Source organism: Alosa pseudoharengus, unplaced genomic scaffold, assembly GCF_046254945.1.
Source record: "Alosa pseudoharengus isolate Yale_2024_CS ecotype anadromous, Long Island Sound unplaced genomic scaffold, YU_APseudo_1.1 YU_APseudo_1.1_scf_6, whole genome shotgun sequence".
Lineage (NCBI taxonomy): Eukaryota > Metazoa > Chordata > Actinopteri > Clupeiformes > Clupeidae > Alosa > Alosa pseudoharengus.
In genome coordinates, this window is record NW_027468848.1 from 20,320,868 (window position 1) to 20,336,991 (window position 16,124).

The window sequence follows — 16,124 nt, forward strand, 5'->3', positions numbered from 1 at the left end:
CTTGGCCACCGATAATAATCCTCTATCTACTCTCTACCTGAAAATATGAGCCATGCAGCAAATAATTCACAATGACCTGAAAGACCTGAGCGCAAGCACACATTAGTTAGTGCAGGTCAGGTGATCTCTTTACTGTTCTCAAGTCCACCAAAGATAAAGATACCCTCTGAACACACACACACACACACACACACACACACACTAGCTTCTCTCTCTCTCACACACACACACACACAAATGTTCATAAAGCTTGGGCTTTATCATTTCTCACTAAAAGATAAGTGGTCTGGTGTAATCAGTAAATACATTCACAGTGACTGCTTCATGAAGATTCTGTGATTACAGTGGGCAACTAACAACAAACATTCTCCAGAATACATGCCCCATCACAAGATCAGATTTCATCTTAAAGGACCGGAATCTGGGACCAGCATCTAGTGTATAAGTGTAGTATGTGCCTGCTAGGCTTTTGACAGCGAATCATCACTGCTGGTGGCCTACACAGTCTGACAAGACTGAGAAGGCACTACATGAATCATACAGCACACCAGCACAAATACCTCTGAAGTAAAACACTGAGAATGCTTGCTTTGTTTACTTCCAATATTCAAATGAATTCTATTCCATTCTAAAAGTACAGTCAGTTCACTTTCTGTTAAATCTTGTTGACTTGATCATTTTAGATGGGGCTGTATACTGACAAGCCTTTGTTGGAGACTTCATGGGAGACAATGCCTTCTAGAAAATATGAATCCAGATTAAAAGGTAAATTGAGTCAATTTAATTAACATTAATGAGACGGAACAGAAAAATATAACGAGCGCTGACCTGTAGGTCCACTGGCTTTGATATAAAGCTTTTATTCTCCACGGCTTTCACTGCTGCATACACTAATTAGTTCCCATTTCAGGGGCATAATCTGCAACTAGGCCAATTGCAATCGACTGATGACTAACAGTGATATTCACAAACAAACAACAATTTGCATTATTATTATTATAAGGGCATTATTATTGTTTGCTGATGCGGTTTGACAAGCTCTGACAGGGAAATCGTTTATGAAGGCACTCCTTTCTGTGCAGCACGTAGAGAGAGAGAGAGAAAGAGAGAGAGAGAGAGAGAGAGAGAGAGAGAGAGAGAGAGAGAGAAAGAAAAGCCCTGGTTCAGCATTGCATACTGTTTTCATTCTATTCCTCCACGGCTGGCATCCTCCCTCCATCCTTGACCCTCTTTCGCCTGCACTCCCTCTGTTATCTGAAATAATGTCAGGGCCTCCTTAGAATCTATTCATCAGAGCAGAAAGAAGCTGGCACTGACATTGATAAAAAAAATACCATCTGTGCCTCGCAGGGGGAAAAGACAGAGCGATAGAAAGTGAAGGAGCGAGCGAGAGAGAGAGAGAGAGCAAAGAAAGAGAGCAAAGTGAAAGACAGAGAAGACGTAGGGGGAAAAAGGAGAGAAAGAGAGAGGGGGATGAGTGCAGATGAAAAAAGGCTGGCTGTGGCCGGGGCCGTCTCTTCTCTTGTTGCCCCTTGTCAAAGCAACAGCAATTGAAAAGCACAGAGGTAATTAAATTTCAGCAGGGGCATCGGGCCCCACCGTGCCCAGAGATGATGGGTGGGATGGGGCCGGTCGGTACGGAGCTGCCCCTGACATGAAGATGACACAGCAGAGGGGGTAATGGGAGGAAGAGGAGACTATTAGGGGGGAGAGGGGGCGGGGGGTACTTCATGATGTCTGACCCATCCGTACATTAGGCTGTCTGGCTCCCCCCTGACTACAATCCAACTAAAGCCCCCTGACATTTAAAAGCATACAAACAATATTTGAAATAGGAAAAAGGGGGAATCAATTATTTCCCGAGACTCCCGAAGGCTGACCTTTCCCTCAAACGTGCTCAGGCTCTCTTCATTTTGATCACTTTCATTCCAGTCGGTCATGTATGTGAGCAATATATTATTCTGAAAATGTTCTGTCAAAGCATGAAGCCAGACTGTCTGATGAACACTATTTTTATTATCATTTTTCTTTTTTGTTCTCTGACTCACTCACTGGGAGTGTGTGCTAGCGAGTGTGTGTGGTGTGTCTGTCTGTGTGTGGTGTGTGTCTGTCTGTGTGTGTGTGTGTGTGTGTGTGTGGTGGGTACCATGGCAGCACGTGTGACTGTAATCCTACATCCCTTTGAAAAGCCAGATTTACAGATGCTGCCCCCCATCCTCTCCAAAAACGCCTGATGTCACTCTCATCCTCCCTTGGTAATCCTGTTATTCCATTCGGAGACAGGCTTCAATCTTTTCATTACAGATGATCAAAGATTGGAATGCAATTCCCTCAACGCATTCCGACTCCGTCGACTTTGAGAAGGGGGGGAAAAGGGGTGAAGGGGGCGAATTGATTCGTGTAATCACGGCCACTGTGTAGATTTATCTGGATGTGAGCCTCAGCAAGCAACTTCAGAAATTTGTCAAAAGAGAGGGAGAGAAAAGCGAAGCCGACATATTTTTCACGCTTCGTGCCACTAGTCCAGGGGCAAAGTCATTTAGCGTGGGCAGGGCTGATGTGCGGACCTATTTGTTCAGTGTAGGTATGGGGGGGCATGTCAGTCCCCTCCATGTTCAGAAGAAGAGGCAGAGGAATGAGAGAGAAAAAAGACGAGTCTGCTCAATATAATTGAAATTTCCTCTCTACAGCTTGGGGCATGGTCTTCAAAAGATAGTCTTTTTTTATCTCCTATTTTCCGCAGAATTCCAAGTGAATTACATGGCTGCTCGGGGATTTGAGGAAAAATCTGCCCCTGCTGCTACCGCCGCTGCGGTTCCTGACAAAGTGCAGAGAAGTTAATTTCCACATTGTGTTTCCGAAATGAACTAAAGCCAGCGCTGGAAGGGGGCCAGGAGTCTCCTGGCAACCGCGGCTTTGAACAGGGACTGTCATTTATGGTATGTGTAATCACCTCAAAGAGACTGTGACAAGCACCCAAATAAATATTTATAAAAAGGAGCCTCACACAGAGCTGGAGAGCACCAACGAGGGTAGTAGGCTACGCAGATGTGTGAAGATCTGAGCTACAAACCAACGCTTTCCACAGAACGGCTAAGACATTTACTGTAAACGTAACTGATAGTAAACCGAGACTGATTTATTGTTGTCTTTCACATGAAAACTGACATGATTAAAGAATTTACATGATTTGACATGATTTGTGTACAGTGATCCAAAGGCAGCATTTTACAGTATGACTGATGACAATATGTCAAAATGAACGGATTGACTGAAGTGATGAGTCCCCATCAAGCTCAATTCAATCCAGACAATTCATTCTTCTGAGCGAGAGCTCTTTACCTGAACAGATAATGCCATCTACTGGCCAACCAGTAGCAAAGCAACTAATAACTAGGGGTGTAAAGGTACACATATTTGTAACGGTTTCGACACAGGACGTTTTCAATAGATGTGTACCAAATGTACCAAATGCAGTCTTTAACAATAGTCAGTAGCCTAGGCTTTTTTGCTTGAGGACAATGTTTCAAATTTGAGTTCCCACACAACATATTAAGTAGGCCTAATGGACATGTCAGTTTAGTAAAAAATAATATATATATACAGTACAGGCCAAAAGTTTGGACACACCTTCTCATTCAATGCGTTTCCTTTATTTTTATGACTATTTACATTGTAGATTCATCAAAACTATTAATGAACACATGTGGAATTATGTACTTAACAAAAAAGTGTGAAATAACTGAAAACATGTCTTATATTCTAGTTTCTTCAAAGTTGCTTTTTTTTTTTTTACATTTAATACCATATTCAGCAAGCCATAATTGACAAATATTTATCTGTGGGCCAAATAACTTTGGATTCATTCATAGTTTTGATGCCTTCAGTGAGAATGCACAATGTAAATAGTCATGAAAATAAAGAAAACGCATTGAAATGAGAAGATGTCCAAACTTTTGGCCTGTACTGTATATATTATTCTCGTTGTGCATCAGCAATATTGTCAGTTAATTTTAGGTTAGCAGTAAAACCGAGGTACACACCGAAACATTATTTTTGTATACCGTTACACCCTTACTATAACACCACAACCTGAGAGATCCACTTCCCACATCTTTGTGTCCATATTCATGCCATGTAATAAATTTGCTATATTGTGCAACAATATAGCAAAGCCCTCTCAGACATCAGTCTGAATGAATAAATTAGCATTCCACAAAAAACACACGCATGGGCATGATATATTGGCAGGCATATGCATTTGCGTCCTTACTCTGAGGATATTGTTTCTAGTGCAATGTATAACATTCTCTGGAGAATTGACACACCACTTGTCTCCGGTAGGCTATAACACCCAGCTCCTAAAAGACAGCTTCTTCGTGGTCACCTATCCTGTAGCCTTGCCTTCATGGGCTGTTCTGACTGCTCGGATGGTGTGCCAATCTGTTAGGTACAGCCAGTTGCTGCTGTTAGTAGCTGTTAAAAACATTCATGACTTCCTCTTTAATGCTGTGGGGAGAGTGCAGCTGAATTCCAGGCACGCCGATGTTCGTTTCCCAACATTCATAGCCGGTGTCTTTCAAGTCCTGAATGGTGCTCTGGACCACCGCATTGTCTGTGTCTGAAAAAAGGTAAAAGGGGGAAATCAAAGGAGTCAGAGCAACGAGTTAATCAAGATCTGCAAAAAACACTCGGCCTCTGAACATCAAAGAAGGCTTTTGGTTGATAAGCGTTAACACAAAACCAAAAGAAGCGGTCTCGTTAATTACAATAAGCTGCTGATAAATCCATTTATTTTCACCAGAAAGAACCTTGAGCTACATCTTTTGCTCTTTGAACAAAAACAAACTTCCAGGTCCTGTCAGAGATTTAACGTATGACACCAGTGTACAGGAGACACATACTTGTGTTTTAAATAGAATGCCAATTCTACAATAACCAGTCTAAAGTATCCACAAGCATATGGGAAAACTCCTTGCCATCCTTGTCTTTTTAAAGGCTTTATTGTGTCCTCTAGCAGCCCCCACCCCCCAACCACATACCCCCCACTCCACTGACACCATGCATTTTAATTTAATAAGTCTGTAGACGTCCCAGAGACCTAGCCCTATAATGGATTTGTATTTTTAGCAGTACTGACAGTCACATTGGTAAAATTAGACTTTCAAGTGCCATTTTTTTATGAGCCAAAGCCTCCATTACAGAGTGCTTCAAATCACAGTTTTTCTGTTCTTCTCTAAGTACAAATAGACTTAACATAACTGCTGTCAGTGGAAATGTCCATGAAGTGTGCTATTTCTGTGGCAGATTGAGATTGGATCACAAGTCTATTGAGATATTAAATTAAAGGTGCAATGTGTAGTTTTTCTATGTCTACAGTATGACCCAAAACAATCACATAATTCTGAAAGATCAGAGAAAATCTATTTCCAAAGTTTAGTTTCTGTATTTTATCTACCAACTTCACAGAAGCATAATGTATGCAATGGGTGGGAAATGGGAATACTAGGAAAGAATGTAATAATGTCTTGGGACTATCAAATTATCATTGTCTGACTATTTTCACTTTCAACCACACAAACTATTGGAGTATTCTAGCTTTAACACTTGCTAGTGACCTGATGCATTGTTGTGTCCAACAGCAGATCTCAGTTTGACAGCTGTAGCACTCTCAGTCCCATGGCATGGCCGGCCTTGTGATGATGCTAGCCCTCTGCCTTCCATCCACTTCCCTGTGCCTTAACACTTCTATTCTGCTGATGTTTCCTTTTCTTACAGAACAAGGCAACCCTCCCAACACCCCCACCCTTTACCCCACCCGCTCCCCAGTCGCCCTGCCAACGCACCTTTTATCAATCATACACTTTCTCCTCCCTCTCTATCTATCTCTCTCTCTCTCTCTGTCTCCTCTCTCCCATCCTCTTCCAGGGGCTCAGCCAGAAGTAAGGCAAATCACTGCTTTTGCTTATCAAAGCAAAGAGAAGTTTGCTGTTTGATTGCTGCTGTCTGAAACTTCAACACAGGCATGCAGGGTATAGAGTGTATAAAGCTTAACGTATAAGATAAGCGTCTCTTTTACTCGGCCTAACCCCTCTTACCATTTTCCTGACGGGGCCATTTCTGTCTAAGGCTGTGGCTTCTCAACAGTCAGCAGTGTAATATTTAAATATGTTTTTTCTAAACTTGTAAAATGTATTTATCTTATTCCTGCTACACAAGTGACAACTGCCTATTCTTTGGAAGCCATTTATTTCAGGTCTTGGGCTACATCTTAAAAGTAGGTAATCACTGAAATGGCAATTGCAAAAGGAAGCAATTTACTTCCCTCGTCTAAGAAGGGGCATTAAGAGCAAGTACCCAGCTTGCTGCCATTATCAGACTAGCAATCATCCGAGCCTGTATACTGGGAAATCTGGCATCCTGATTAAGATTCTGTGTGTTAAGATGCTTCAGGCATAAACAAAACAAACAAAGATGATGAAGCATTGACATCTGACAGGTCCTGTTGAGATCTGTCAGGAAACAAGCAAGAAATCTCTTTCTGGCCAACATACACTCAACACTACACCCATTTCTTCTCAGACGTGTCAGCCTGGGATATAAACAAACCCTGAAGTGAACCCGATTTAACAAAACTGATCATCTCATCACTCACAGAGATAAAACTAAAGACAAAAATACCAAAGAACCAAAACTCCAACAGAACTCAAACAACATCAAACTAAGAATATTATTCTGACAGAGATGAAGCCAAATGAAGGAGAAATCTGAAGGCATAGAGTTCAAATGCATTTCAACATTTTGAATCTCTAAAATACCTCAGGATGTATTTATTCTTCCCAACATGCTCTCCTGCAAAGGAAACCTTACTAATTTGCTTAGCACCAACTTCAAGCCAGACAACACTTTACACGTTTAGCCCGATTTCATTCTTGTTCGGCTATCTCACACACACGCACGCACGCACGCACGCACACACACACACACAAGCATGTGAGTGCACCTGGTCTGAGGAGAGTGATGCCACAGCCCCCTCCTCCGGCCCCGGTCAGCTTGCTGTGCAGCCCCCGCCTCAGTGTGACTGTGCAGAGGGTATCGAGTGAGGGGTGGCCCACACCCATCACATTCAGATGGTGCTGGTTGATATCCATCAGCTCCTGTGCAGAAATATATAAAAAAAAACAGGGAAATAAAAATGAGTCAAACTGCTCCAAAGCATTAAGAGATGAGATCGATAAGACGGCTTCATGGCATGTCAGGATTTCTACATATTATAAACATATCATCTAGATAAAGATAAGAGAGTACATGAGGTAACTGATGGAGGTATTTACTGGGCACTCTTGTTTTGTCCGTACCTCCAATGTGGCGTAATGTTCTGCTGTTGGTGAGCCTTTGGCCATCTCCATGAGTGTCTGTTCACACATGCAGGACACAGCATCCACGGACTCCAGCACAGGGTTTAGTACGGACGGGAACTTGACACAGAGAAACAAAGAGAAAGAAAAAAAAAGAGAGAGAAAGAAGGTAGACAAGGTGAGATTCATGAATGATTGACATACGGTAAGCTTTGGGGAGATCCCATTCTTGCTAAATATTGGATAGTGTGTCTATCTTCTTACTCTCAAAATGAACGTGGCCAATGAGTGTATAATGATTTGAACCCTTTTCCTTTTGACTGTTTCCAAGGTACACATTAGGTGAATTTGTCCAAAGTTGCATCAGATTCCTTTTTAGATGTCATTTTTCTTCTTAAATCTCATTTCAAAACCCAAGATCCATGCAAAGGGTAGTATGAGCTCTTCATTTCTTCAGCTAGTACAAAGCGGTTTCATTGAACCAGAGGGTCATATGGAGCCCTGCTTTGCAACATCCTCTGGCTTCCTTCCCTTCATCTCTGACTCTGGCTAAAGTAATGATCGTAATTAACCAGAGCACGACACAGCGGCAGCCCTTCAGAAGCACAATTAGTGCCTCCTGATTAAGCAGGAAGCAGTGATGTGCACGCTGCGGCACACTCCCGGTGAAAAAGGTCACGAACTTTCACTCCTCTTCCTTCATAATCGCTGCGGTAAAGCAAAAACACCATCCCCACCTCCCACCCCCATCCGACCTGGATTCACCCTGTTATGCGACAACCTACCTGTCACTGTTGTCACAGCAACAGCACCTGGGGATGTCTACAGAGCACTTTAGTTTCCTGTCTTTTTGCGTTTTTTTTTTTTTGGCTTCTTCTTCTTTTTTCATAAATAGAAGCCTCTGATCCCCCAGAGAGCTTTGAGTGACTGTGGCAGCTGTAGCTATTATGCTAATTACAGGCCTGGGAGCGCGTGAGGAGCGGCCATTTCCGTACCTTGTTAATTTTGTCCTTCACACCGGCAACAAGTGTCTTTGTGCTGCGCGGCACTCGGGTGTTGGTGAGGAGAATCCGCAGCGTGGGAACCCTGAGGAGACCATTACGGCCAAAGTTAGCAGGGGGAAAGATGCCAAACCATACAATGATGATCGTTTGTGTGCAGATCACTTTTGTTGTTCATTAAATAAGAAGCATTCATCTCATTGAGGGGTACCTTTGCAAAGGGGTAATCTTCCCAGCATGATATCTTAGTATGCTTCCTATGAAAGAGTAAACAAAAACAGGGAACTATCGTATCAATAAATGCTGTCAAAAAAGGTCCAAACATCTGTTAAAAAGTCACAAATACACGTCCACATCATCTTAGCGAGCCTGGGTGGGGTGAGCATGATGATGTTGATGTGCTGGTCCCATCTTACCCCATGTGCTCACGGCGTTGTCTACCCCTGAGGGGTTCCCATGGATGATCCTCTCCCCCTGAAAGGCCCACTGATTGATCATCTCCAACTCCTCACCACTCCACCTGAGCCAAGGTAAAGACACATATCAATCCACACCATGTAGTCAGAACCAACAGGAGCAGTTTCAGTGGTGCGGCAAAGATTTACCATACAAAATGCTAAGAGCTTTTGTCTAAAAAAACAAGGGAATGACAGTACACAGGGAAAACAACAAGGATCCATTTGTCAGCTTCTTGTTTCTGATGTTTCTTCTTGTGACTAGAGCATTGTGAGAACTGTGAGGGAAAATTACAAAGATGGAATTTAAACTATTGCTTTTGCTTTGATACTTGTGTTTCTGTAAGAGCATAAACCTTTTAATTTGATACTTCTGTTTCTGTAACTTTTCTGTGCAAATAAGTCAGGCCTGTGTGGTTTTTAAATGTCCTTAGTTCTTAACCTAATGTTCTAACTCATTGTACTAAAGTTGACAAAAGTGTGTGTGTGTGTGTGTGTGTGTGTGTGAAAGGAAGTATAATGATACAAAATATAAATGTGTGTGTGAGAAACAAGTGATTATCTCTTTGGTGCACAGACTTTTTCTCTGTACAGATTGCCTGATGCATGAGACCTCTCTGCAGAGGTGAATAAACTACTAATAAGAAAGTCAAGCCTTATCTCAGTCTCTCTCAGGGTTTATAGATACTATAGGTCCAATTTCTTCCACAGAACCCACTGCAATGGCCAGTATTTCTTCACTCAACACTTGCTGTTAGTATGCAGCCCAAAATAATCTGTATGAAAGTGTGTGTGTGTGTGTGTGTGTGTGTGTGTGTGTGTGTGTTACCTGGCTGTGTCCCCATCTGGCCCCAGAGGACAGGAGACGGCCCCCTGCGTGGAGAGCAGTGCGGCGGCCACGCACACACAGTAGGCGGCGCTGGAGCCCAGGCCAGCTCCCGTGGGCAGCTCCGACCAGACAGTCACAGTCAGGCTGGGCAACGCTCTGCAACACATCACCCTTCCAGTCAGCAATAATAAAAAGGCAATACGTACACACACCCAGGACTGCACACAAAGAGTGCTCAGCTAAATGTTGGATGACCAAAAATCAAAAGGAAAAAAAGCTTCTTCAAGCATACAGATTCTCAATGATGTTGACTTTATTATATTAATTTGATACTTTATCATTCTTATTACAAAACAAATGTATACCACTTGTCAAGCCTGAATCTGGTCCATTAAAGAGGATGTTTACAGCGTTTCAAACTGAATGTCATATCTTTGAAAACAAACAAATATAAACACCACTGGAGAGCTCACTGCTCTTGATCTGCATTACTTCAGCCTCCTTAAGGAGCATGATAAATTACGACTCAAGAGTCTAATTATATCAGAATTGCAGCATGAAATGGACCATAAATGTGTGTATGGTCATTACACCAAGGACATTTTCTGCTGAGAAGACATGCTACAATCTGTCTAATGGGGACGCTCCACAAGGGTATTATATTGCCATACAGTTTATAACAGACTCCATGACATTTGTTGGCGGCCACACTGCAAGCCTAGTAGAAAGAAGCCTCTGTAAATAGCCTTGACTGTCAGCGTTAATAAAAGAGCTTCTTGATGGATCTGAGTGATAAACAAGTCTGCTCATTTTCCTCGGGCAGTACTCACGCACGCACACACGCTTGTCACGACTCCAGCCTTCTGTCTAGTGAAAAACTCTCATCATTCTTCCACCATCAGGGTGTATTGGCACTATGAGCAGAGTAACGGTTTTCTTTGCCCACCACAAACACCACACGTCACAACTGTATTGCCACACTTGTCTAGCTTTGATATCTGCCCACACGGGGATTTTGCAATCCGTCAATTCCCAATCACCTAAACACATCAAAGAGCATGTGTTTTGTAGCACTCTTACTTTGACTTGGAAAAGACGGAGAAGTAGATGTAGAGAAAGGCCGACACAGCCATACTCCGCGTGTCAGTGCTTCCATCCTCTATTCCGGTAAACTCTCGTAGCCTTCTGACTAGATCAGCATCCAGCTCCTTTAAGTTCCCATGGTCAACTGTAAAATAAATGTCAGGTAAGCTTACCCCCTGTATGGAAATAAAGCATGCACTGTACAAATTAGGTTACATTAGGTATGATGTGATAAATGGAATTTGATGTATGTTACATCATGATGAACACAGAAACTTAACAGATGCACTCTTCACTTACTGGTTTTGTCTGGAAGCAAATGCTGTAGTGCACTGACATCCCAGGACAAAAATGTGTTTATGTTAGGTAGATTGATGCAGACCTTGCTGGTGGAGGTAGCTTGAAGTCGAAGGAATGTTCGTAAATTCAAACTCACTGCCAGAGCAACCTGAAACATTGATATTACAGGCTAAATGTATCACATAATAAAAAAGAATGCATAATTTTTAATTGTAGTATATGGGTCATTCTACAAATACCGTGGCATTTAAGTAGTATCAGTGTCCCAAGATGTAGCCTACTACAGTTATAACTTTTCAGAACATTGATCAAACTACACTTAGATTGCAACATTTCAAAGTTTTACATGTTTTTCTATGTAATTGGAAAGAGAGTTCTAAACAGAGATTTATTTCAACATATATGTTTGCCGTTAGTCCTGAGACTATCAAGAATTTCACCTGTACCCATTGACCATTATAGAAATAGCGTGACTCATTTTGAGTACATACTGTTAAATAATAATGCAATTTTTTTGTTAATGAAGAACCCTGTCCCTGTGTTTCAATCAACCCCGTAGCACAACCATTTCCCCCTCCCAAAAAATGGTAGTTTGATCCTTTTGACATCTTTTATTAAGGAGGTGGCGTCATACAGCATGGGGAGGTGGCGTCATACAGGTGGCGTTTTCAGAACAGCATGGTATGACAAGTGGTCAGTTTCTCTCTCACTTTCTATTAAATAATTTATGGTGGATTTATGATTAATGGTGGATATATGTGGACTTGGTCAATCTCAGGCTTTCAACACTTGTATAGGGAAAACCCATAGTTAAGAAGGTTTCTTCATTCCACACACTGTTTATCAATGGGTTGAATGGCTAAATTGTTCATGTTAGGATGGAGAAAAGTTTTGCTATCAAGTACACACATCACTTTGTCACATCAAATTAAAAAAAAAGCTTGACATTTTAATGTTCATTTGTTCATCCTCCTCAATCACAAATGGCACCAAATCTGTAGAATGACCCATGCATATTCAAGCAACTTTGACAGTGCAAAAACAGAATGGCTGATCAGATATTTACTGTCCTATGTACTATGGATATTTCAAGTGCCTAGGATACGATGACACTGGATCAGTTAATACTTAATTTAATATTTTTTATTTCTATTCTGGGTTTAGTTACTAATATGAGACAACAATAGAGCACAAATGTGCCGACATCTTGTAAACATCTGGTAAACATCTGTCAAAAATCTGTCTGATGCTACCAGATACAGTTATATCACGCACAAAGACCGCACATGCTCTGTTTGCCCTGGTATGTGCTCTAGAAGTCTGTAACGTTATGTTACATGAACATCACCCAGAATAATCTCTCCAGATGTCAGACCTTAATTTTGATAGAATTTATCCGTATGCCAGTCGTTGCCATGGACAAAACACCCTAATGTCAGAGACAAACCTGTCGAGTAGGCTACTGAAAGGCCAGTTGGGAACTTGCAAATGTGCCTAACATCAGCATGTTCCAAACAAGTGCAGGCACTCATTTGCGCGTCTGACCACGTAGCTCACCGTATCATTAATGACCATGGAAAATTGAGGGTCTCAAGGCCAGACCAAAGACAGACTTAAATGTTAGATAAGGTAAGGTCGGGAGTCAGTAATCGACGTTTTAGTAATCTGTCAAAACATCAGCACACATCCGGAGCCCAGGCTCACCTTCCCGTGGACGACAGCGTGCTCTCCATGAAGGATGGCTTTTCCTGGTGCTGAAACAATGCAGTCAATAGCGTGCATTCTAAAATTCAATGTCCAACGAATACGGAAATTTCTTAAAGTTGCTCACCATGAGCCAAAACAACAGTCGCTTGAATACAATAAAGACACAGCTAGATGCTTGGCTAGCAGTCGATCACAGGCTAGCTATCCGCTATGAAGCTGTACTCGCCGCCACTAGTGTCTAATAAGTTCCACTCACAGAAGGTCAAATGCAGTCTCTGCTGAAAAGAAACATGTCTATTTAACAATAACTCACTGTGAACTTGCCACACATAAGTCAGATGAAGTGTCAACACACGGATGAATGCATCCCCGATAAAAGCCAATGAGTGCTAAACGCCTTATGTACAGACCGCCCAATAACCAATCGGAATCATCGAGAACTAAACAGCCTATCAGACGTATCGGTCGTGTGACAGGAAAGCCCAGCCTTCTTTGTACGGGTGCCTATAACAGACATATTACTATGAATGTAAATACGACGATAGCAAGAATAACCATCACGCTTGCTTTCTTGTTACGAAACTGACAACAATAATGGCAGCTGCTGTGACAAACCGCTTGCAAATGCGCTGTATCTTTTGGTCAAGCCAGTGTGCACAGGTGTACATGGTACGACACATATGTAGGACAGATAGAAGGTAACATTAATTTTCTTGGTTGTCGCCCTGGCTAGCTAGCGAAGCAAAGATAGCATTGTGTGGTAGAAGTTACAGCTGTCTGTGCTAGTAACACCGTTGAAATAATGCTCTTCTTTTTTGTCCCCATTCAAGTTTTGCCACCAGGTCAGATGAAGAGACTAGAGTTCCGAAAATTTACACCAAAACTGGAGATAAAGGTGTTGCAACCGACTTGTTTAATTCTCAGTTCTGTTACCTCACCACTACTAACACCCTTGATGTTGCTCGTGTGACTTTGACTGTAGATCCTTAAACATGAAGCAGGCTACTACTGATTGACGAATTCTTGTAGTAATTATTTAAAAATCCACAAAATTTCTTTCTAGACTATTTTCAGATCATTGAGACAAATCATTACCTGTTTCATTGTTCCACAAACGCAGGATTTTCCAGCACATTCACAGGTGAGAGAAGACCAAAAGAAGACAGCATCTTCGAGGCTTTGGGTGATACAGATGAGTTGTCGTCTGCCATAGGGTAGGCTCAGTGAAATTGTTGGATTAAGATTATCAGAAGGCAAGTGTTTGGTTTTGCCATGCATTGCTTTCTAATGACCCCCTGTATTCTTCTCAAAGATTGGCCAGGGAGTTTTGCAAGGACAAGGAACATCAATTCATTGAAGAGCTTGAGAAGGTCTGTCACTGTCCATTCTATTGCTCACAGGAATTTATACCTCCCATGTTCTGGTCTGAAATTTGATTTGTGTGTACAGATTCAGTGTGTGTTGCAAGATGTGGGATCTAATGTTGCCACCCCTTTCTCATCAGCTAGGGAGAGTCACAGAGGTAAATATGTTTATAGTAGTATTGGCTCTCATCATGACCAACATAACTGCTTGAGACATTATAGACCACAAACAAGATTGCTTACAGGGTAAATGTCAAGGGAGACCCACTGCTTTGGGCCTGGTGTGGTCAACATTTTCAAAAGGCATCTTTTTTCTTTCTCTCCCCAGTGAAGACCAAGTTTAGTCCCCAGCCTGTGTTGGAGCTCGAGAGTTGGATTGACAAGTACACAGCGGAGCTGCCACCATTGACTAATTTCATACTGCCTGTAAGGTTCGCTTGGGTGACTAGAACTAAATATAAGACGAAGTGCCATTTACCCATTTGTATTGAGTATATGCAAGGCATGTTTTTTAGTTTGTTTTGTTCTGTTTAAATCAGTCATGTAGCCATCTTAGCAAGGAAATCTTAGAAAGGAAATATATAGGGTGTAGGTACAGTATAGGCTGTTAATGATACGATGTTGTCATGTAATACCCACACGTTATTGCCAGTGAGGCATATTGAGGGATGTGTTTTTTCATCCTGCAGTCTGGAGGAAAGAGCAGTGCCTCTTTACATGTAGCCCGTGCAGTGTGTCGCAGGGCCGAGCGAAGGTCAGCAACAATCTCTGTTGGAGAATACTGTACATGAACACACATTCACAGATTAGCAACATTTCATTCAGTTTTAAAGGACTTCAATTCCCTTCATTTAAAAAAAAAATCATTACAATTAATGTATACACATTTTTTTTTAACCTTTTTAACCCGTTTTATTCTTCCTTAGTGTGGCCCCTATTGTTCGCTCAGGGGAGGCTGATCCTGATGTTGCCAAGTTTCTAAACAGGTAGTGATGTAACCCATCAACCCCCCCCCCCCCCCCCCCCCCCATTCCATCCCAGCTGTTAACCCTCCTTCGTTTCCACACACAGACTCAGCGACTACCTGTTCACCCTGGCGAGGTATGCGGCCATGAAGGAGGGAGCGGCTGAAAGTGTCTACAGAAGACCTACATAACACCCGTGTGTGTGTTCGGGAGGAAGTGGGTAAATCCCAAAATCATACAGAGACTGGCTGTTTTGTTGTGTGAAATCAAAGCATGTATTTTTATTTGATCTTCAACTATAAAATGTATCAAGTCGAACACAATGGAGAAAGTTTTTATGTAATTCCACAAGACATGTCTGTTTTCTATGGAATTCCACATGACATTTCTGAAACTTGGAACACCTTGCTTAGTCAAGAGTTTTTTTTTTTTTTTAAAGAAAGGTAAAAGCACTTCTTAGATTCAGCACCTCTAATTGCAATAAATGTACAGTAGAGGGCTCTGGCCTTCTTCAGTTTATCGGTACCCACCCTTCCCCTGGACCCAACACTCAGATTCCTTAGATTTCCAGTCAGATAATATTCACGCTCCATCTCCTTCTTTGATGTTATTTATAGAGTTCTGTACATATGCATATTCTTTTTTTAATTGAACTCATTAATGATGCAGTTTGCTGTGATTAATCATGATGAATCACTTTTTTTGTTCTTTGTGATTAAATTTAAAGTCATGGAATTGATGAAACACATTGAACCTCTAGCAGACAATAATGTTATATGTATCAATATAAATTATTATTTAACAACAGTGAATCCACGTTCAAGAGCTAACTGAATTTCAATGAGGTCCACATTGCAAATGTGAAAAAGAAGGCACAGTGGGAGAGAAAAATACACACATTTGCAAAATATCTCCCTAATGCCTCCCTGATGAACTGAGATTACAAAATTGTTGTCATATAGATTAAATTATTTGCCTTTACTCAGATTAATTAATACCTTCTGTTCAATGAATTAAATACATCTTTTATGCATCACAGACAGTGCCTGGGTTGCATGTCAA

General features: G+C 41.7%; 2 protein-coding genes across 2 annotated transcripts; one reads left to right on the plus strand and one right to left on the minus strand.

The window, feature by feature from the left end:
* Positions 1-3,118: 3,118 nt before the first annotated feature.
* On the minus strand, positions 3,119-13,099 carry mvk (mevalonate kinase). Its single transcript, XM_076270870.1, has 10 exons — positions 12,731-13,099; positions 11,027-11,174; positions 10,724-10,871; positions 9,644-9,799; positions 8,776-8,879; positions 8,571-8,616; positions 8,354-8,444; positions 7,359-7,478; positions 7,004-7,157; positions 3,119-4,621 (listed from the first exon to the last, which is right to left on the minus strand). Exons 1-10 carry the CDS (start codon positions 12,806-12,808, stop codon positions 4,470-4,472), a joined length of 1,197 nt encoding a protein of 398 aa, XP_076126985.1. The 5' UTR covers positions 12,809-13,099; the 3' UTR covers positions 3,119-4,469.
* Positions 13,100-13,268: 169 nt separating this feature from the next.
* Positions 13,269-16,100, plus strand: mmab (metabolism of cobalamin associated B). The gene is made up of 9 exons (XM_076270872.1): positions 13,269-13,431; positions 13,564-13,628; positions 13,854-13,947; positions 14,046-14,103; positions 14,183-14,255; positions 14,426-14,523; positions 14,787-14,851; positions 15,024-15,083; positions 15,169-16,100. Exons 1-9 carry the CDS (start codon positions 13,328-13,330, stop codon positions 15,251-15,253), a joined length of 702 nt encoding a protein of 233 aa, XP_076126987.1. The 5' UTR covers positions 13,269-13,327; the 3' UTR covers positions 15,254-16,100.
* The last annotated feature ends 24 nt before the right edge of the window (positions 16,101-16,124 follow it).